Here is a 22,571-nt window from a genome sequence, read left to right on the forward strand (position 1 = left end):
GGCCGGGCGCGGTGGCTCAAGCCTGTAATCCCAGCACTTTGGGAGGCCGAGACGGGCGGATCACAAGGTCAGGAGATCGAGACCACCCTGGCTAATACGGTGAAACCCCGTCTCTACTAAAGAATACAAAAAACTAGCCGGGCGACGAGGCGGGCGCCTGTAGTCCCAGCTACTTGGGAGGCGGAGGCAGGAGAATGGCGTAAACCTGGGAGACGGAGCTTGCAGTGAGCTGAGATCCGGCCACCGCACTCCAGCCTGGGCGACAGAGCCAGACTCCGTCTCGAAAAAAAAAAAAAAAAAGAGTTGGGGCTCTTAATATTTAAGAAGGTTTAGCAATTTTTAATTCATTTTAAGTATTAGGATTGTAGTCTGACACTCTTTCAACAATGAAATATCAAACAAAACAGTAAAAAGAGTATATTTAACATGAGAGGGAGGAAAGTAAATTCTTCATATGTATAAATAAAAATTTAAAAAAACAGATCTTTGACCTTAAGCCTCAACCTATTTCTAAATGTATCATATTAAAGCACCCTCAAAATTTCCCACTCCTCTGAATCAAGCTCGAATATAGTACTGAAACTAAGTTCTCAAAAGTGAGGAGTTTTAGCCTAATGAAAAATCCCCAGAATTAAAACTCCATAATCTAACATCCCTTAGAACAAGTCTGAGGTGAAATGTGCTCCCCAAAGTATAAGACCTCATTAAATTATTTCTTGAAAATACTCTACACTCAACTCTCTCATCTTTATCTCACAATGAATTTTCGGTATCAACAGAGTAAATAGAAATTCTTTACTGTAGATGGAAAAAATATGGAATCCTATCTTCTTGTTTCAACAAATGTGACTTTATCACTTAAACTACTAAACATACAAGATGTAAAAGTATCAGAAGTTGGTTCTGAGATAAACACTTTGTAATAAGATGAAATACAGAATTAATTGCAAGATTTAAAGTGTATTTTCTTAGATCTGGAGAACTCAAAACTATTTAATTTTACATTTGCAGAACTTACCTTTACATACTTTGTATACCTATACATTAAAGAATGTACACTTAAGGAACAATTTAATATAAAATCAAAGCATTTTCTCTTGAATAAAAAGTAGAGCCACAAAATGTAAGTAACTTTCCTAACAATCAAAATGATGTAAACTGAAAGAGCAAAGACTCTCTTCTCCCCACAGTCCCCTATTCTCCCGCCCCATCCTACAGACGCCTTCCTTCTTTTTACCCATGACTGTTAAGGATATTTTCTGGCTCTATTTCAGCATCATGACTCAGGTCATGAGAAGTGTCAAAGATGCATTTCCTTCAGATGGGAAAGAGCAACAGATTATAACAACCATACAAAGATGGGAGTACAGTACGAAAGGGCCAAATCAGCATTTTTGACAACAGGGCAGATAAAACCTTTTCTATTCACATATACTTTATTTCCAGTTTTAAAACATTTAAATATCTATCAAAATATGCTTACATATTTTACTCAAGATGAAAACAGGAAACCAATACTCCATTTAGCTGCCTAAATTATCAACAATTTGTGGAACAGTTTACCAAAAAAAAAGAAAAAGAAAGAAAAAAAATCAAACTAAGCACACCACACGAATACTACTAGTTCAAGCCCTTCTCTTCTAAATTTACGTTTCCAAAAGTATGCCTATGACTTTACCTATGTATGTAAAACCTACTTTTACAAAAGGTTCTTGACAGTAAGAATCACAAAGAGGAGTGATACCACCACCATCCCCAGTTGAGAAATAATGACTCTTCTTTCCCTGTAATTCCCTGTGAAGCCGAAACACTTTCTTAATCAGCTGGAGCACTGCCGGAAAACTATATTCATTTATCAGTACTGTCATGTTATTTTTTCCCTCATCTATGGTTTTATCAAATATAGACATATTTCAATCTGCTCCAAAACTAGACCAGAGTGAAACACTATTGAACATTAATTAAGCATTCTTTACTAGAGATGGCTCTTAATAACAGAAAATGGAACGCTCTATTTCTTCTGAAGCCAACAACAACAGTGCCCACGTTAATTCCACCTTGGTCCATTCTGAAATAGTAATTTCCCTCTTGTGCCTCATTCTAGCTTCAATATTCTCACCTGCAAAAACACATCATCCAATGTTAATAACTCTTTCAATGAACCTTAAATCCTTTTCCTTTTCTCATCCTCCTCCAAATTCAAAATGTCCTTTACCTTATCATGGTAAGAACTGTCATAATTTCTATTTCTATGCATAATCCTGGTATAGCCCTGATCCCAGTCTTGTTGTCCTTTTGTAGTTTACAACTATCAACTAGCAGATTTCTAGTTCCTGCTCAGATTTCAACCTCAGGACTATTCATGTCTATTACTCTCAAGTCTGATAATTTCTAAATCTGTTCATATGGGTCAATCATTCAAACTCTGGCTATTACAAATCCTAAGAAGCCTACTCATTCTCTTCTCCCTCTCCAATTTTTCTCCAAATTAAAAAAAAAAACAAAACACACATTTCAGGTCTTCCTTTTGATAAGTACCTAAGGAAATGAACACTCACTTCTTTTCCCAAAATTTGTTGTTCTACCCATTTGCACTTCTTTATCTGAATAAGTAGTTTTACATTTATTCACTTCAGCAACTAAAATTCCATCTCCAGATTTCCATAGAAATATTTTTATTTCAGTGGAAACAGACCAGAATTTCTTACTTAACTGTCCTCCTAACTAGGGAAGTAAGACAATAATCAAATGCAAACAGGTTCTCCAAATCCTCTTTTGTTATTCTAGTCACTAGATAAAATAATGTTAACTCCTTCAACTTCTTGAAAGCTAACTTCTAAGTTTATTGCCAGAAACTCTTCATTATCCGAACCCCACCCTGAACAGAGGATAGAAGACTTTCTTTGTGGGAGAACTGACCAATGTACATGAAAAGACCTATGGAAAAAAAAATAAAAATAAAAAAAAATAAAAGACCTATGGATAGTGACTTTTTGAGGTATGATAATAAAATGGCATTCCTATCTGATACACCACTGACACCTGTAAGGTGGTATGCCCTTCCCACATTCAAAAAGCTTCCAATCAGTTCCTTAGTATTGATTTGTTGATTAGCTGAATAAAATGAAATAATTAATTAAAATGAATTATTAAATAATAAAATTTAAAAATAAAAATAATCTGTCAATGATCCATCAAGGATTCCCCATCACTGAGGTCAGTGTTTTGGTCCAATCAGTCTGATGGAGTCTAGGCCTCAGTATTTCTCAAATCTATCCAGCTTAAGTATAATGGACAGTTAAGGGTTGAAAATCACTGCTGCAGATGGGCTTGGTGGCTCACACCTGTAATGCCCAGCACTTTGGGAGGCTGAGGCAGGCAGATTGCTTGAGCCCAGGAGATCAAGACCAGACTGTGCAAAATGGCAAAACCTTGTCTCTATTTAAAAACAGACAGAAAGGAAGACAAGAAAGAAAAGAAAGGAAAGAAGAAAAAGGAAGGAAAAGAAAGGAAAGGAAAGGAAAAAAGAAAGTAGGAAAAGAAAGAAAATTGCTGCTTCGACATTAAAGATAAAGAAAACAAAAAAAACTGAAAAAGGAACTCAGAGGAAATGGAGATAATAAAAGGAGCACAAAAAAAGCTTTAAAATTTATAACTATCTCTTAAAGAGATAAAAATATTACACATATAAAATGAGAAAAGGCTATGATAATAAAAGAAATATTCAAAGAAAATCATATTAAAAAGATTGCAGAAATAAAAATGCAACAAGAAGACTGGAAGATACGTTGGGGAAATTCTCATAAAGTTAAAAAAATAAGATAGAAAATAGACAAGACAGGGGCTCAGTGTAGGAGATACATTATTCAAGTAATAGGATTTCCAGGAAAGGGCCAAAAAAAACCAACTGAGAAAAAAACTGAAGAGTTGAAAGAAGAGGCCTCTGGGGAATGACACCCGAGAGTGGGGAGGATAGGACAAAAAGTGCCTTCTTTCATTATAAAATTATATTTTTGACTTTTATAATAAATGCATGTATTTCTTTGATAAAAAATAAAAATTATATTTAAAGAGTAAACAACAACAGTAAGTGTCCAATCAATGTTAATAGAAAAGAGTAGATAACTATTAGCCCTTATAATGCCTCAATGCCTCAAAAATGAAGTTTAATCACTCTGATATTATAAAGTATATAGATAACAAGTCCCTGAAGAGCAACACATAGAGAATTTAAAAATTTAGCATAATGACCCCACATACTCAAATGATATAACTAAAAAATTTGCCTCTATTCAATCAATGGTATTCACTCAGAGGAACTGGGTATCTGCATGTAGTACTCAGAAAGGACATTAATTGATAGTAATATATTTCCAAAGTCGAATTTTCTAAGAAGACGTTGAAGAATAAATCACAGAAAACATAATAAAAAGGAAGAGAGGCTATTTAAGATCTGATAAGACATTAACATCCCTAGTACCTCAGGGTTCATGCCAGGGTTGCCTTGATTACACTTAGAAAAGTTGAGAAAATATTGCCCTCTAGAGGCATGTCTCATTAACCATTTAAAAATAAAACTATTTTGAAATCTGGAGTTATGATTTGCCCATGTAAAAAATACATAGAAAAGTAAAATATTTCCACAAGCAGTAAAAGCAAAGAAGAAATTCTGGATTAGTTTCAAGGGATAGCTACATTATCTGGCATTTATTTAAAGGCAAACTTACAGAGAAAAGAAATGTGTTATATCCAAAATGAAATACACAAAAAGATAAAATGTCTAAATAGAGTTTATTTGGTTTTAAACTATTTTTAAATTAATTTTCATACCACTAAATTTTAAAGTATAATTTAGAGGACAATTTAGAGGCAATGATAATATCGGGTTCCTTTAAAATATATCCCACTGCAATTTATTTCGCTCAAAGAACTACACGTATCGTATACTCTTTCTGCTCAATTTTACTGCAGAACGTAAGACTTCTCTTTAAAAACCCTTATTTAGAAAGACCAACCCATGCCCTACGAGATCTTCATCTTCAGTGTAGCGTCTGCCATTAAATGATTCTGAAAGTGGAAAGCATCTTGTGGTGTTCGAGGAAGGTATTTACGCAGGGGTCACTCTTTTCCTAGTCCCACTTTCGGGCTAAGACAAACGGTCATTGCTCTGTCTGTGAGAAAATAGTAAATGTCAAAACTAGCATAGTGTTATGGCAACATTTTTTTTAAAAGATGATAAAAGAAGAGAAAACAAATTCACCAGGATAACTTTAAATTTGAAAACAACAAATGAAAACAAAACTGCATTTGAGTTAAAACAATAAAATACACGTAATTAATAAAACCCAGGTACTAAACTAAGATATACCCCACAAGATTTTCTCCATTTAACATGTTTATACTATTTATATACTCTATGTCATATGAGGCATAAAATTTAAAGCAGAGCTACAGTGCACTTGATTGATTTTCTTGGCAAAATTAAAACATGCACATGGAAACTTCAATCCACAAGTAAACAGTGATGTGGAAAGAAAAGTCAAGAAACATCACATTATCATTGATTCTCTTAAGTACGTGAAACTATATAAGGCTGACATGTGCAGTTGCTTTGTATTTACAATTGTGATGTGGTCTGTATCAAGAAAACTACTGATCAACAAAAGTTAAAATTACAATAAACCATCAAATGAAAGCTATAAACAGAGTCTCTGAGTGGTAAAAGGAATGCCTCATACAGATGCTAAAAAGAAAAGTGATACTTCCAGTTTTGTAAAAGCACTTTACTGAAATATGGAGGCTCCAAGTCCAAGAAATGAGAGGCTTTGTACAAAGGTCTCCGAGTCTCATCAACCACTTCCATTTAGAAAAAGCAGAATCTAGAATTCGGATGCCAAAATCTGTGACTCAAAGATGACTACCCCTCTGAGGATGAACAAGTTAATAGGAAAGGAGACACTTCCAGGAACTCTAGAGAACTGCAGAAGTGAATCCAAGATCTGTTTGTTAACTCAATGGAAATTGCAGGAAGAAAACAAATTCCTTAAAAGTCCCATGACACAGTGAGCTCTATATTTCTGAACCTAAAATGGAAAACTAATTTGCAAAATAAAGAAATGGCAAAGGCTCAAGAATAGGTGTATTAATTTATAAAACCATATTTCCTGATGTATACAATTAAAATGAGCAAAAACCAATTAAAATGATAATACCACCATCACTTTTGGTTTTATATTGGTGTAGCAATGTAGCAACTCAACTTATCAATATTGAGCCCCGTATTGTTCTAAAAGCCTTTAAAGAATAAGTCCAAAATTATTATATTTAATTTACTCATTATTTAGTGAATTACTTATTTATTCTGTTTTCTGGATAACAGGTACTGTACCAAAAATATGAAAAATGAATCAGTTCTATAGACTCTCACATTAATAGCAGTATCAATGACACTAATGATAGCAACTACAGTAATCCTCCACTGAATATTTGATATGTGCCAAACACTATTAAAAGGGCTCTGATTCTCATAGTTACTCTATAAGATTGGTAATACTATTATTCCAGTTTTACAGAAAGAAAAGTAAGGTGCAGATAGAATCAATAATTTGTCTATGGTTACAGAGTTAGGAAACCATGGAACATAGATTCTACCACCAGGGAGTCTGATTCCAGGTCCTCTAATTTCCTGACCAAGGAAGTTTTAACTTAGTCATCAACAGCATCAAAAATAAAAGTAGACTCAAAATAGTAAGAGCCATCTATAATAAACCCATAGCCAACATCATACTGAATGGGCAGAAGCTGGAAGTATTCCTCCTTAAGAACTGGAACAAGACAAAGATGTCTACTCTCACCACTCCTATTCAACACAGTACTGGAAGTCATAGCTAAAGTGATTAGGTAAGAGAAAGAAACAGAAGGCAACAAAACGGGAAAAGAGGAAGTCAAATTATCTCTCTTCACCAACAATATGATTCTATACCTAGAAAACTCTAAAGATTCTGCCAAAGACTCCTTAACCTGATAAATTACTTCAGTAAAGTTTCAGCATACAAAAATCAGAAGCATTTCTATTCAACAATAATATTCAAGCTGAAAACCAAATAAAGAATGCAATCCCTTTAAGAAAGGCCACAAAAAAATCCCATAAAATACCTAGAAATACATCTAAGCAAGAAGGTGAAAGACCTCTACAAGGACAACTACAAAACACTGCTGAAAGAAATCACACATGACACAAACAAATGGAAAAGTATTCCATGCCCATGGATTGGAAGAATCAATATTGTTAAAATGTCCATTATCACCCAAAGTAATCTAAATATTCAATACTATTCCTATCAAATTACAGAATTTCACAGAATTAGAAAAAACTATTCTAAAATTCATGTGGAACCAAAAAAGAGCCCAAACAGCCAAAGCAATCCTAAGCCAAAAGAACAAAGCCTGAGACATCACATTTCTTTTTTTTTTCTTTTTTCTGAGACAGAGTCTTGCCCTGTCACCCAGGCTGGAGTACAATGGCGCAATCTCGGCTCACTGAAACCTTCAGCTCTGGGTTCAAGTGATTCTCCTGCCTTAGCCTCCTAAGTAGCTGAGATTACAGGTGCACGCCACCATGCCCAGCTAATTTTTTTTGTATCTTTAGTAGAGACGGGGTTTCACCATGTTGGCCAGGCTGGTCTCGAAGTTCTGACCTCATGATCCATCCGTCTTGGCCTCTCAAAGTGCTGGGATTACAGGTGTGAGCCATTGGGCCTGACCTGAGACATCACATTTCAAACTGTACTACAAGGCTATGGTAACGAAAACAGGACAGTACTGGTGTAAAAATAAGACACATAGACCAATGGAAAAGAACAGAGAACTCTGAAATAAAGCTGCACTCCTAAAACCACCTGATAATATTCAACAAAGTCGACAAAAATAAACAACGGGGAAAAGATATAACTATTCAATAAATTATGTGGAGAAACCGGCTAACGACATACATACGAAGAATTAAGCTGGGCTCCTACCTCTCACTACATACAAAAATTAACGCAAGATGGATTAGAGACCTAAATGTAAGACCTGAAACTATAAAAATTCTAGAAGAAAACCAAGGAAAAACTCTTCTGGACACTGGCTTGGGGAAAGAATTTATGACTAAGCCCTCAAAAGCAAATGCAACAAAAAAATTGACAATTGGGACCTAATTAAACTAAAGAGCTTCTGACTATCAACAGAGTAAACAGACAATCTACAGAATGGGAAAAAATACTACAATCTATGTATGCGAACAAAGGAGTAATATCCAGAATCTCTAAGAAACTTAAATCAACAAGCAAAAAACAAATTACCCCATTGAAAGGGACATTTAGACAGGAACAGACACTTTTCAAAAGAAGACATACAATGGCCAAGAAACACAAAAATGCTTATCATTAATCATCAGAGAGATGCCACAATGAGGTACCGTCTCACACCAGTCAGAATGGCTATTAGTAAAAAGTCAAAACAACAGATGTTGGTGAGGCTGCAGAGAAAATAGAACACTTACACACTGTTGGTGGGAATGTAAACTAGTTCAGTCCCTGTGGAAAGCGATTTGGAGATTCCACAAAGAACTAAAAATATAATTACCATTTGACCCAGAAATCCCACTACTGGGTATATGCCCAAAAGAAAATAAATCATTCTTTAAAAAAAAAAAAAAAAATTGCACTTATATGTTCATCACAGTTCTATTCACAATAGCAAAGACATGCAATCAACCAAAGTGCCCATCAATGGTGGATTAGATTTTTTTAATGTGCTATATATGTACCACGGAATACTATGCAGCCATAATAAAAAAAAGAAAAAAATCGTGTCCTTTGCAGCAACATAGGTGCTGCTGGAGGTCATTATCCTAAGTGAATTAATATAGAAACAGAAAACCAAATATGTCATGTTTTCACTGATAAGGGGGAGCTAAACATTGGGTGCATACAGACACAAAGATTGGAACAATAGACACTAGGGATTCAAAAACATAGAGGAAAAGGGTGGGGAGGTTGAAAAACTACCTATTGGGTACTATGTTCACTATTTGGGTGATGGAATCAATAGAAGTCCAAACCTCAGCATCAAGCAATACACCCATGTAACAAATCTGCACATGTACACCCTTAATCTAAAAATTTAAAAATAATAATAATAGGTAGAAAGTAGAAAACAATCAGTACAGATTAAGGGTTTACAGAAGGAGCAAATATATGAAATTCAACACTATTTTTAGAGGGAGAAAGTACATCACAAGCTGGCCTTGAAAGATGGGGTTGAATGTGTACCTGAAAAAGTAGGGAGAAAGTAATTCAGGTGTAGAAACATGGTATTGAAGCTGGAAAGCAAAGACGTAATTAAATTTACTTAGGGCACAAATAACGATGGAAGATATGCTTTATTCATTCAAAAAAAAAATTTACTAACAGTTGAAAGGAATGCCTATTCTCCTAGAGGACTACTTCTTACCTTTGCCTTTCTCCTCAAAGCTCCGATACCTGCACCCATCCTCACTATCCATTTCCCTATGAAAAAGGAAGCAACATCCTCTGTCCCCTCTACATTTTCCTGCTTCCCCTTACATCAATGCTCTCTGAAATACTTGTCAACACTGTCTTTTCCTATTCTTACTAAAATCCACTGGGACCAGGCACCTACCATCCCACCAAAAGTGTTCTTATCAAAGATACATGTCTTTTACACAAGGGGTTCCCAACTCCCAGGCGGTGGACTGGTATCGGTCTGTGGCCTGTAAGGAACCAGGCTGCAGAGCAGGAGGTAAGTGGCTGGCAAGTGGGCATTACCACCTGTGCTCACCTCCTATCAGATCAGCAGCAGCATTAGATTATCATCGGAGCACAAACCCTATTGTGAACTGCACATGCAAAGATCTAGGTTGCACACTCCTTATGAGAATCTAACTAATGCCTGTTGATCTCAGATGCAACCATTTCATCCCCAAGCCTCCCACCCCTCCCCGCACTGGCCCATGGAAAAACTGTCTTCCACAAAACGAGTCCTTGATGCCAAAAAGGTTGGGAGCCACACTTCTACATTACTAATTTTAATGGTCTTCTGCCTTTTTCTCAGTTCTTGTCTTCATTGATCTATCAGTAGAATTTAACACATTAATCATTTCCTTCTTTCTAAAAAAATTAATTCACTTGGCCTCTAGGATTTCTCATATATAGTTTTCCTTTGTATGTCACTGGCTACTTAATGTCGGAGGGCCCCAGGGCTCAGTCCTGGGACATCTCTTTTTTATACTCACTTACCTACAAGGTAATCTCATCTCATTTCTGTTTCAGCTATTATCTATGTATTGCAAACATTTATCCCTATATAAATGACTGCTTTCCACTGAACTCCAGACTCATATAACCAACTACCTACTTAACATCAGTAGGAGGTCAAAGAGACATCATATTAAACTTAACACGTCCAAAATTCCTGATCCTGTCCCCATCCCAAAACCTGCTTTATCCACAGCATTCTTCATCTCAACTGACACCAACCCTATCCTTCTCAACGTTTAGGTTAAAAGTCTTACTAGTTATCTTGACTCATCTCTTCTTTCATGCCTGACATAAAATGTACCAGAAATTCTGATGGCCATACCATAAAAAATATATCAATAATCCATTGCCTTCTCACAATCTTCACTATAAACAACTTACTCCAAACCTCATCTTTTCTTGCCAGAATTTTTGCAATACTCTCCTAACTGGTCTCAACTAAGTTTCCACCCATGTCCACGTACAGACTGTGTGTTCTCAATACAGATCTCCAATCTAGTCTTGCCAAAACACAGTATTATCATGACACTCTTATTCTCAATGCCCTCCAGAGCCCTCCTCCGCCCCGCCCCGCATCTCATGCTGCATGAAAGGCTGACAATGATCTGCCCTCATTACCTCTCTGATCTCATCACCTATTACACACCTTACACCATGTGCTTCAGCCACACTGGTCTCTTTATCATTCCTTGAATATTCCAGGCACACTCCCACCTCAGGATTTTACACAGGCTGTTCTACATGAATTTCTCTCTTACTTCCATCAGATCTTTGCTCAGATGCCATCATCTCAGTAAGGCCTATGGGAAGCATACTAATTTCAAATTGCAACCCTCCCTAGCCATTCCCTATTCTTCTTCCCTCACTTTTCTCTGTAGCTCCATGGGAACACGGACATGTTTCTCTTTTGTTCAATGCTAAATTCCTGTAACTCAGAACAGTGCCTGGACACAATAAACACTAATTAACGTTGTTGATCAAATGACTACATCTTAGAGATGTTGATATTTTTAAGTTGTTACTATGAAAAAAAGCTCTTCATTCTAGCAAGCAATTATGTAAATCTAAATTGTTCTTCTTAGAACAACTTTCAAAGATGTTTTAAAACTCTGTTTTAAAGCCTTAGAATCTGGTCGGGCGCGGTGGCTCATGCTTGTAATCCCAGCACATTGGGAGGCCAAGGCAGATGGACCACTTGAGGTCAGGAGTTTGAGACTAGCCTAGTCAACATGGCAAAACCCAGTCTCTACTAAAGATACAAAAATTCGGCTGGGCGTGGTGGCTCATGTCTCATCCCAGCACTTTGGGAGGCCAAAGTGGGCAGATCACTTGAGGTCAGGAGTCCGAGACCAGCCTGGCCAACACAGTGATACCCTGTCTCTACTAAATGTACAAAAATTAGCCAGGCGTGGTGGTGGGTGCCTGTAATCCCAGCTACTCAGGAGACTGAAGCAGAAGAATCGCTTGAACCTGGGAGGTGGAGGTCGCAGTGAGCCAAGATCGTGCCACTGCACTCCAGCCTGGGAGACAGAGCAAGACTCCGTCTCAAAGCAAAGAAAAAAGAAAAGAAAAGAAAAAAACTGGCTGGGCATGGTGGCATGCACCTATAATCCCAGCTACTCAGGAGGCTGAGCAGGGGAATCGCTTGAACCCAGAAGGCAGAGAATGTAGGGAGCTGAGATGGCACCACTGCACTCCAGCCTGGGTGACAGAGCAAGACTCCATCTCAAAAAAATAAATAAAGCCTTAGAATCTATATCAATTTCCAAGATACAAATAGAAACACCAAAAAGACTGTGCTCATGGAGGTCAATCTAATAGGAAGCCTAGACATGCCAATGAATAACCTGCATATTATAATACGATAGAAGTATGCAGAACATACCAATATCAAGGTTGACAAAGACTACAAAAAGCAAAAGAAGGCTTAAGAGAGGCAGTAATATTTTAGCTTGCTTAGTACGCATTCAAAGAGGCAGTAATAGTGTCAAAGAAAAGCTGCAAATAGGAAAGTTATCAAAAATAAATACATGTGGCATATTCAAGGAAGGGTACAGAAATCTAGATATGGTTAGACAAGAAGCTGGAAATAAGATGGGACATTTTCTAACCTTCTAGGAATATGGTGAGACACAAAGATCTTAAGCAGAAAATTGGCAGATCATATTTGTGGTTAACAAAGGAAGTGCTTGTGATAGTAAAAAATTGTTAGAGATTACTGATACAGATGAGGGAAAAAATGATGATCAGGGATTCTTAACCATTTTTGTGCCACAAACTATTTGGACCGTCTGGGGAAGCCTGAGGAATATTTCCCAGAATAATACTTACAAGGCATGGGGAAAAGACATATAATTACAAAGAAAATGAACTATATTAAAGTACAGTTATCAATATACTAAAAATAAAGTGTTATAGTAATGTATATAATCAATTAATACTAAAATATTATATAATCATAATAATTTCACAGTAGTGATGAGTAAAAACAATATTTTAAAATATATTCAATAATGCAAGACACTTCGAGATATATAATTCATATATAAAGTGATATGAGTATCTCTGCATTTTCTATTGGTAACAGTCTCACAAGCACAGTTAATATTTTTGTCATGTATTTTCCATGTTCATAATAAAAAGGAAATGCTTACTTTTGGTTAAAGGATAGTGAATATAAAGATGTAAATTTTCTTCCTATCCTGTTCACGGATCACAAGAACTCCTCAACTAGACAAAGTGGATGTTCGGGCAACAAGATAGGAAATGGAAGAGATATTTATAAAGAATATATTTCAAATAAATAAACATCCTCTGGAAAGTTAAAAAAAAAAACTGGCAAATAGATAAAATAATCCTAACTTAAACTGGATTGGGTCCAAAGAGTAAAAAGGAAATACCCCTATATCAACTGTTATTTAACAGTTTCCTTTACTTGGCTAAAAAGAGCACAGACAAACAACGGTAATACCGCCAAAACATGATTCATTTTCAAGATGAATCCCTCCCTGTTCAATGGTTTACATTGTTTTTGACCAGCATCAGACTGTTTACCCACACAAACTGTAAATACATCATTTTTAGAACTAACCAACAACAATGCCCATTTTGTTATGACATGTAAGATACAAAAAAACATGAAGAAAAATGACCATCACTGTAAGGTCCATGCTTCAAAATGAGAAAACTACACAGAGAAATAGAGGGAAATAAAATTTTAACACGTGTTATCTATCAGGAGGAATAAGCTGTCTGAAATTCCTTGCTTTCTAAAGGAAATCTTAAGTACAGCAGCATAGTCAAACAGTGTGGATTCTCCTCTCTGACATTTCTGCAAAAAACATGAGGAGAGACATGAAAGCAATAAAGCTGAGCGAAAACAGTATATTTTGACTTGGAAATCTAGTATTGCTCTTTAACTACTGTCCTTTTACAAATGACAAAATCCTTCACTGGAATTTTGCAACCTTCAGCAAAAGTATATTGAGAGATATTTGTTCGCAGTCATTTAATATCTGTCTTTTCCCATGGAATAGAAGATCCATGAGGGTAGGAATGACCATAATCTTTTGTGCATATTATGCTCGAAGCCTAACACAGAAACCTCTTATGTGGTTTGCCAAATAAAGAAGCAAGAATAAGAACAAAAAAGAAGCTCAAGGGAATATTTTCTGAAGACATATAAATGTAGGGATCACAAATTCTTCTTAATTTACTAATACATCTGTGGTTTCTCTTATTGACCTAGCTGCCCCATGTATACAGTGAATCGCTTCGCCAAAAGATTTTGGTAAAATTTTATGTTAAGAAAAACATTTAACACAAAAAGAAAAGCCCCCAAAGAACCTATACTACGCATCTACATAGAGAACACAATTTTAACACTAACACCAAAACATGTAACTAGTTAAGTCTGAAACAAAACATCTTACAAATAGCTGAAAATATCAATATCTCATAGCTTTCTAAATTTTATTTTATAAAAATTCTATTTTTTTTCAATATAAGCATTGTTTTTTCAATTTTTATTTTATGTTCAGGGGCACATGTGTAAGTTTGTTACATGGGTAAACCGCACGTCGCTGAGGTTTGGTGTACAAATGATCCTGTCACACAGGTAGTGAGCATAGTACCCAACAGGTAGTTTTTCAACCTTCACCCCCTCCCACTCTCCTCCCTCCAGGAGTCCCCAGTGTCTACTATTCCCATCTTTATGTCCATGTATACTCAATGTTTAGTTCCCAATGACCTTTTGTATCTAGGACTGATTCTAAAAACTTTCAACCTTAAATATCATGGGTCACTAGTTAAGTTAAATACACATGAATAACAATCATTCTCATTAAAAATAGTAGAACAAAAGCATAAAGTACGATCTCAGGAGTAAAAAGAGGTCCCATTTCTTTGAGTTACAAAAGTTCCGAGGATAACATTTAGCTATATTTTTTCAGTCTATCTTAAAGCTTCCTACAGTATGTATGTGTGTGTATATATACACACACATCTGGAATTCATCAGATACTACAAAAGAATGTGTAATGTGGTCAGTATAGAAGCTGAAACAAATTAAGAAAGGTACATACTCAAAAGAATTACAACGAAGTACTCAAATATGTGAACACACATATTCATAACAGCACTATTCACAATAATCAAAAGGTAGAAACAACCCAAATGTACATCAGTGGATGAATGGATCAATTGTGTTATATTCCTACAATGGAATATAATTTACCCACAAAAAGGAATGAGGTGTTAATATATACTACAATGTGGATGAACTTCAAAAACATTATACTAAATGAAAGAAGGCAGAAACAAAAGGTCATATATTCTATAATTGTATTTATATAAAATACACAGAACAAGTACATGTAACAATCTATAAAGCAGAGAGTGGTGTTTGCTAGGGGTTTAGGGGAAAGAAGAATGAGGAGTAAGTGCTTAAAGAATATGTGGTTTCCTTTTGGAGTGAGGAAAATGCTTTGTAAACAGAGGTTGTGGTGGCACAACATTATGAATGTACCATCATGTTTACATGGCGAATATTATGTTATGTGAATTTCAGGTCAATTAATAAAATAACAATGACTTTCTGTGGTAACCATAATCTCTCTATATAAGATTCCCCAATCTTGAAAACCTAATATGGTCACCCATCAAGGGAAATCTGCAATGCTCCAGAAAAGGTGATCTAATGCCAACGTTTTCTGTCGTTCTGGTGAGAATGAAATGGTACAACCACTCCAGTGTTATTTATCAAGGTTAAGATTCATCTACGTTATGATCAAGAATTTCCACTCAAAAATTAGTATACATATTATCCCCAAACCTGAAACCATGCAATGTACATCAGCAGTAGTAGAAAGGATAAATAAATAGAAGTACAATGGAATAAATGAGAGCTGTAAATAAATGAACTAAACCTACCTGCAACAACAAAACTTAATCTCACAAATACAATGTTAAAGAAGCCAAAGATATCAAAATATACCTGCTCTATAATTTCATTTACATAAAATGGAAACAACAGTGTTTAAGGACACTTGCTTAGGAGTAGAACTATTTTAAAAAGTAAAGAAGTGGCTACCATAAAAATGAGAATTGTGGTTTAATGTTATGCAGAAGGTATGCAAAAGAGAGATTCCAATAATGTTCCATTTATTGATTGGGATGATGGTTACACAGCTACTTGCTCTAAGATAAATTACTGAGATACATTATTTTTTGTTTGCTTTTCCTGTGACACACTAGCAGAAATCCCGCCAATCCCATTTTAAAATAAAATGCAGCCAGGCGTGGTGGCTCACGCCTGTAATCCCAGAACTTTCGGAGGTCGAGGTGGATGGATCACAAGGTCAGGAGTTCAAGACCAGCCTCGCCAACATAGTGAAACCCCATCTCTACTAAAAATACAGAAAATCAGCCAGTCGTGGTGGCAGGCACCTGTAATCCCAGCTACTCAGGAGGCTGAGGCAGGAGAATCACTTGAACCTGGGAGGCAGAGGTTGCAGTGAGCCGAGATTGCGCCATTGCATTCCAGCCCAGGCTACAGTGCAAGACATCATTAAAAAAAAAAAAAAAAAAAAAAAGCAAATGCTGCTCTATCTAAAACACACATTACCCATGACTATTTCTTTCCAACAATAAATACTTCTTAATAAACTACAGTGTCCCATTGAACACAATGTTCTGGAAGAGATAAGTAAAAAGGAGGTTCAGTTCCCTGAAGTTATAAAAATAGTTCCAAGTTTTATATTCCATAAATATGATACCAAATATACCTCATATATTGAAACAGGGAGTTAAAATAGCATGGTAAAGATCACCATTACTATACTGGCTCCAATTTATTAAATGATTTAATAATTAAGAATTTCATATAAGCCTAAGATCTTCTTTTTACATGAACGGACTATAACAAGTTTAGTTTTACCCCAGATCTGTAAAAATAAGGACAAAGGGAAGGAAGACTCAAGACAACAGTGGAGACAGAGAAAATTACCATGCAAGGGTGACCCAGAAGGGCTGCTTGATAGACCTGGAACAGGGCTACAGCGACCTCCTTGCTTAGACGTCAGTTCTTGTTCAATCTCTTCCAGTCCAGCACTTTTCTGGAAACGGCTCATGCGATTCACTACTCGTGGTGACATATGTGTACGAACACAAGGCTGGCCACCATAAGGGTTGATGGGGAAAACGTGGGAAGTACCCCGGAGAGTACTGACCACAACCCAGCGACAGTCATGGCTGAAGCAGATGTCTTGCACCTAGAAATGAGATAAGAAAAGATATAAAAATGTCTCAAACTACTTGGATTTATCTAAGAGTATCACACATCACCAAATATGAATATAAATGATTGCCTCATTATCAAATGTACCTAAGATCAGGTAATAAATAAAAATTTACTCCACAGATGAGTTTTGCTGACCAAAACTCCATTAGGTAGAATGTTACTTCAATAGTCAGGGATACAGGATCCTGAAGAGAGGTGAAATGCAAAGAAATAAGATCTTAAAACACTCAATGCCCTTTGCCCCCCAACACACACACATAACTGATAACAATAATAACTCATGTATCTGCAGTGTCTCATGTATCTGCAAGCTTTTTCTATAAGAGGCCATATGGCCTTGTAGGATGTAAAAGCTCTACTGTCTGTTGCAATTACTCAACTCTACTTTTGGACTGTCAAAGCAGTCACAGAACATACGTAAATGAATGAGTGAAGTTATGTTAAAAAAAAAAAAAAACTTGTTTTATTTACAAAACAAGTGGTGAGCCACAGACCTAAGCCAGGGAAAGTTAATTTGTATGACACATCATACAGTAAATAAGGAATCTCCAGTATTTTTGAATTAGCAAATTGAATTTACTACCTTTATCTCAGTATCAGTCAACTGGTGACAACTTGAGCAAAAATATCTCCATTTACTTATTTGAGAAAAAATTAAAGAAAGCTAAGGAAAATTTGATGCTGTTATAAGCATTTTCAAGCATAGCCTCTAAAAGGAAAGCAGGTCACAGATACTTAAGTTTTCTACACTGACTAAATTAATTTTCCACCACCTAAAACAATTGTCAAATAGTGTTTTAAAATCCAGACAAGAGAAAAGCACAGTAGAATAAAGATATTTGTGAATGAAACTTAACATGAAAAAATATATGGATACAGTGAAAGCAGTACCAAGAGGGAAGTTTATAGTTATAAGCACTTAAATCACCTAAATAAAAAAAAGGAAAACTTCAAATAACCTAACAATACATCTTAAAGAACTAGAAAAGCAAGAAGAACCCAAACCCAAAATTAGTAGAAGATAAATAATAAAGATCAAAGCAGAAATAAATAAAATTGAAATGAAGAATACAAAAGATTAACAAAACGGTAAGTTGGTTTTTTGAAAAAATAAAATTGACAAATCTTTAGCTGAACTAAGAAAAAAAGAAGACTCAAATAAATAAAATCAGAGATGAAAAAGGAGACATTATGACTGATACTACAGAAATTCAAAGGATCATTAGAGGCTACTATGAGCAATTATATGCCAATATGTTGGAAAATCGAGAAGAAATGGATAAATTCCCAGACACATACAACCTAACAAGGTTGAACCATGAAAAAATAAGTCTCCCAGCAAAGAAAAATCCAGGACCAATGGCTTCACTGCTTAATTTTAGATGTTTTACCAAATATCTAAAGAAGAACTAATACCAATCCTACTCCAACTATTGAGAAGAATAGAGGAGGAAGGAATACTTCCAACCTCATTCTACAAAGCTAGTACTACTCTGATACCAAAACCAAACACATACATCAAAGAAAAAAGAAAGAAAGAAAGAAAGAAAGAAAGAAAGAAAGAAAGAAAGAGAGAGAGAGAGAGAGAGAGAGAGAGAGAAAGAGAGAAAGAGAGAAAGAGAGAAAGAGAGAAAGAGAGAAAGAGAGAGAGAAAAGAAAAGAAAGAAAAAACAAGAAAGAGGGAAGGAGGGGAGGAGGGAGGGAGGGAGGGGAGGGGAGGAGGGAGGGAGGGAAAGAAACCTACAGGCCATATCCCAGTGGAACACTGATGTAAAATCCTCAACAAAATATTAGTAAACCAAATTCAACAACACATTTAAAAAAATCATTTATCACGACCAAGTGGAATTTATCCCAGGTATGCAAGGACAGCTGGGATAAACAAAGTAATCCCACTTACAATAGCTACAAATAAATAACTAGCAATTAACCAAAGAAGTGAAAGTTCTCTACAATGCAAACTGCAATGCAAGGACAGCTCAACATACACAAATCAATATGACAATATTATTCAAGAGAATAATGGATAAAAACCATATAATCATTTCAATTGATGCTGGAAATACATTTGATAAAAATTCAACATTACTTCATAATAAAAACTCTCAAAAAACTGAGTATAGAAGGAAAATATCTCCACACAAGAAAAGCCATGTACAATAGACCCACAGCTAGCATCTTACTGAACAGGGAAAAACAGAAAGCCTTTCTGCCAAGATTTGGAACAAGACAAGGATACCTACTTTTATCACTTTTATTCAACAAAGTACTGGAAGTCCTAGCCAGAGCAATCAGACAGGAAATAAAAGGCATCCAAATTGGAAAAGAAAAAGTCAAATGAGCCTTGTTTGCAGATCATATGATCTTATATTCAGAAAAACCTAAAGTCTCCACCAAAAAACTATCAGAACTGATAAACAAATTCAGCCAGGTTGCAGGATACAAAATCAACATACAACAATCAGTAGCATTTCTACATGCCAAATGTGAACAATCTGAAAAAGAAATTTACAAAGTAATCCCACTTACAATAGCTACAAATAAATAACTAGCAATTAACCAAAGAAGTGAAAGCTCTCTACAATGCAAACTGCAAAACACTGATAAAAAGTAACTGAAGAGGACACAAGAAAATGGAAAGATATTCCATGTTTATGGATTGGTAGAATCAATATTGTTAAAATGTCCATACTACCCTAAGCAATCTATAGATTGAATGCAATCCCTATCAAAATGCCAATGACATTCTTTACAGAAATAGAAAAAATAATCCTAAAATGTATACAGAGCCACAAAGGACTCGGAATAACCAAAGCGAACCTGAGCAAAAAGAAAAAAACAAAAAACAAAAAACTGGAGGAATCACATTACCTGACTTTAAATTATATTACAGAGCTATAGTAACTGAAACAGCATGGTACTGGCATAAAAGCAGACACATAGACCAATGGAACAGAACAGAGAACCAAAAAACAAATCTACATACTACAGTGAACTCACTTTCAACACAGATGTCAAGAACATATATTAGGGAAAACACAGTCTCTTCAATAATTAGTGCTGGGCAAACTGGATATACTTATGCAGAAGAATAAAAACAGATCCCTATCTCTCGCCATCCACATAAATAAAAATGGATTAAAAACTTAAATAAATCTAAGACCTCAAACTATGAAACTACAAGAAAACATTTTGGGAAACTCCTGGACATTGAACTGGGCAAAGATTTCTTGAGTATTACCCTACAAGCACAGACAGCCAAAGCAAAAATAGACAAATGGGATCACATCAAGTTAAAAAAGATTTTGAACAGCAAAGGAAACAATCAACAAAGTGATAAACCACAGATTGGGAGAAAATATTTGTAAATTGTCCATCTGACAAGAGATTAATAACTAGAAAATATAAAGAGCTCAAACAGCTCAAAAGAAAAAAAAATCTAACAATTCTATTTTTAAATGGGCAAAAGATATGAATAGATTTTCTCAAAAGACATACAAATGGCAAACAAGTATACGAGAAGGTGCTCAACATCAATAATCATTACAGAAATGAAAATCAAAACTACAATGAGATATCATCTTCCCCAAGTTTAAAAAAAGGGCTTTTATCCAAAAAACAGGTAATAGCAAATGATGGCAAGGATGTGGAGAAAAGGGAACCCTCATACACTATTGGTGGGAATGTAAATTAATACAACCCATATGGAGAACAATTTGGAGGTTCCTGAAAAAACTACAACTAGAGCTACTGTATGATCCAGCGATCCAGCAATCCTCCTGCTAGGTATATACCCCAAAGAAAGAAAATCAGTATATCAAAGAGATTATCTGCACTCTCATGTTTACTGCAGCATTATTCACAATAGCCAAGATGTGGAAGCAACCCAAGGACCCACCAACAGATGAATGGATAAAGAAAATGTGGTACATATACACAATGGAATACTACTTGCCATAAAAATAATAATATCCTGTCACTTGCAACAACATGGACAGAACTGGAGGTTATTATGCTAAGTGAAATAAGCCACTTGCAGAAAGACAAACTTTGCATGTTCTCACTTATTTGTGGGATCTAAAACTTAAGACAATGAACTCAGCCAGGCACGGTGGCTCATGCCTGTAATCCCAGTACTTTGGGAGGCCGAGGCAGGCGGATCACTTGAGGTCAGGAGTTTAAGACCAGCCTGGTCAACATGGTAAAACCTCGTCTCTACTAAAAATACAAAAATTAGCCTGGTATGGTGGTGTGCGCCTGTAATTCCAGCTACTCCGGAGACTGAGGTGGGAGAAACTCTTGAACCCAGGAGGTGGAGGTTGCAGTGAGCTGAGATCGCACCATTGTACTCCAGGCTAGGTAACAGAGTGAAACTCCCTCTCAATAAATCAATCAATAAAACAAAATAATGAACTCCTGGAGATAGAGAGTAGAAGGGTGTTTACCAGAGGCTGGAAAGAGTAGTGGAGGGAGGAGGGAGGAGGGGGGATGGCTAATGGGTACAAAAAATAGAAAAAAATGGATAATATCTGGTATTTGATAGTACAACAGGGTGACTGGAGTCAATAATTTAATTTTACATTTTTAAATAAATAGAATGAATAAGACCTACTATTTGATAGCACAATAGGGTGACTACAGTCAATAATAACTTAATCATATATTTTAAAATAACTTAAAGAATATAATTGGGGCCAGGTGTGGTACCTCACACCTATAATCCCAGAACTTTGGGACGCCAAGATCAGGAGTTTGAGACCAGCCTGGCCAATGTGGTGAAACCCCGTCTCTACTAAAAATACAAAAAATTAGCCAGGCATGCTGGCATGCGCCTGTACTTCCAGCTACTGGGGAGGCTGAGGCAGAAGAATCACTTGAACTCTGGAGGCAGGAGGTTGGAGTGAACTGAGATTATGCCAGTACACCCCCGCCTGGGTGGCAAGAGTGAAACTCTGTCTCAAAAAGAAATATATATATATATATAAAATTGTTTATAACTCAAAGGATAAATGCTTGAGGAGATGGGTATCCCATTCTTCACTACGCAGTTATTTGACTTTGTATGACTGTATTAAAACAAAACATTTCTTTTCTTTTTTTTTTTTTTGAGATGGAGTCTCACTCTGTCACCCAGGCTAGAGTGCAGTGGTGCAATCTCGGCTCACTGCGACTTCTCCTGGGTTCAAGTGATTCTCCTACCTCAGCCTCCCAAATAGCTGGGATTACAGGCATGGACCACCACGCCCGTCTAATTTTTGTATTTTTAGTAGAGAAGGGGTTTCATCATGTTGGCCAGGCTGGTCTCGAACTCCTGACCTCAGGTAATCTGCCCACTCTGGACTCCCAAAATGCTGGGATTACAGGTGTTTGAGTCACAGCGCCTGGATAAAACAAAACATTTCATGTACTCTATAAATATATACACCTACCTACTATGTACCCACAAAAAT

General features: G+C 36.0%; 1 protein-coding gene across 1 annotated transcript in view; it reads right to left on the reverse strand.

Annotated features, from left to right (window-relative positions):
* Positions 1–22,571, reverse strand: part of BCAS3 (BCAS3 microtubule associated cell migration factor) — a 749,063-nt gene that overhangs the window by 407,465 nt on the left and 319,027 nt on the right. The window contains exon 15 of the mRNA XM_017870817.1: positions 16,828–17,092. Within this exon, the coding sequence (XP_017726306.1) occupies positions 16,828–17,092 (265 nt within the window). The remainder of the gene's footprint in view (positions 1–16,827; positions 17,093–22,571) is intronic.

This window comes from Rhinopithecus bieti, unplaced genomic scaffold (assembly GCF_001698545.2).
Source record: "Rhinopithecus bieti isolate Rb0 unplaced genomic scaffold, ASM169854v2 scaffold_5497, whole genome shotgun sequence".
In the NCBI taxonomy this organism is placed as follows: domain Eukaryota; kingdom Metazoa; phylum Chordata; class Mammalia; order Primates; family Cercopithecidae; genus Rhinopithecus; species Rhinopithecus bieti.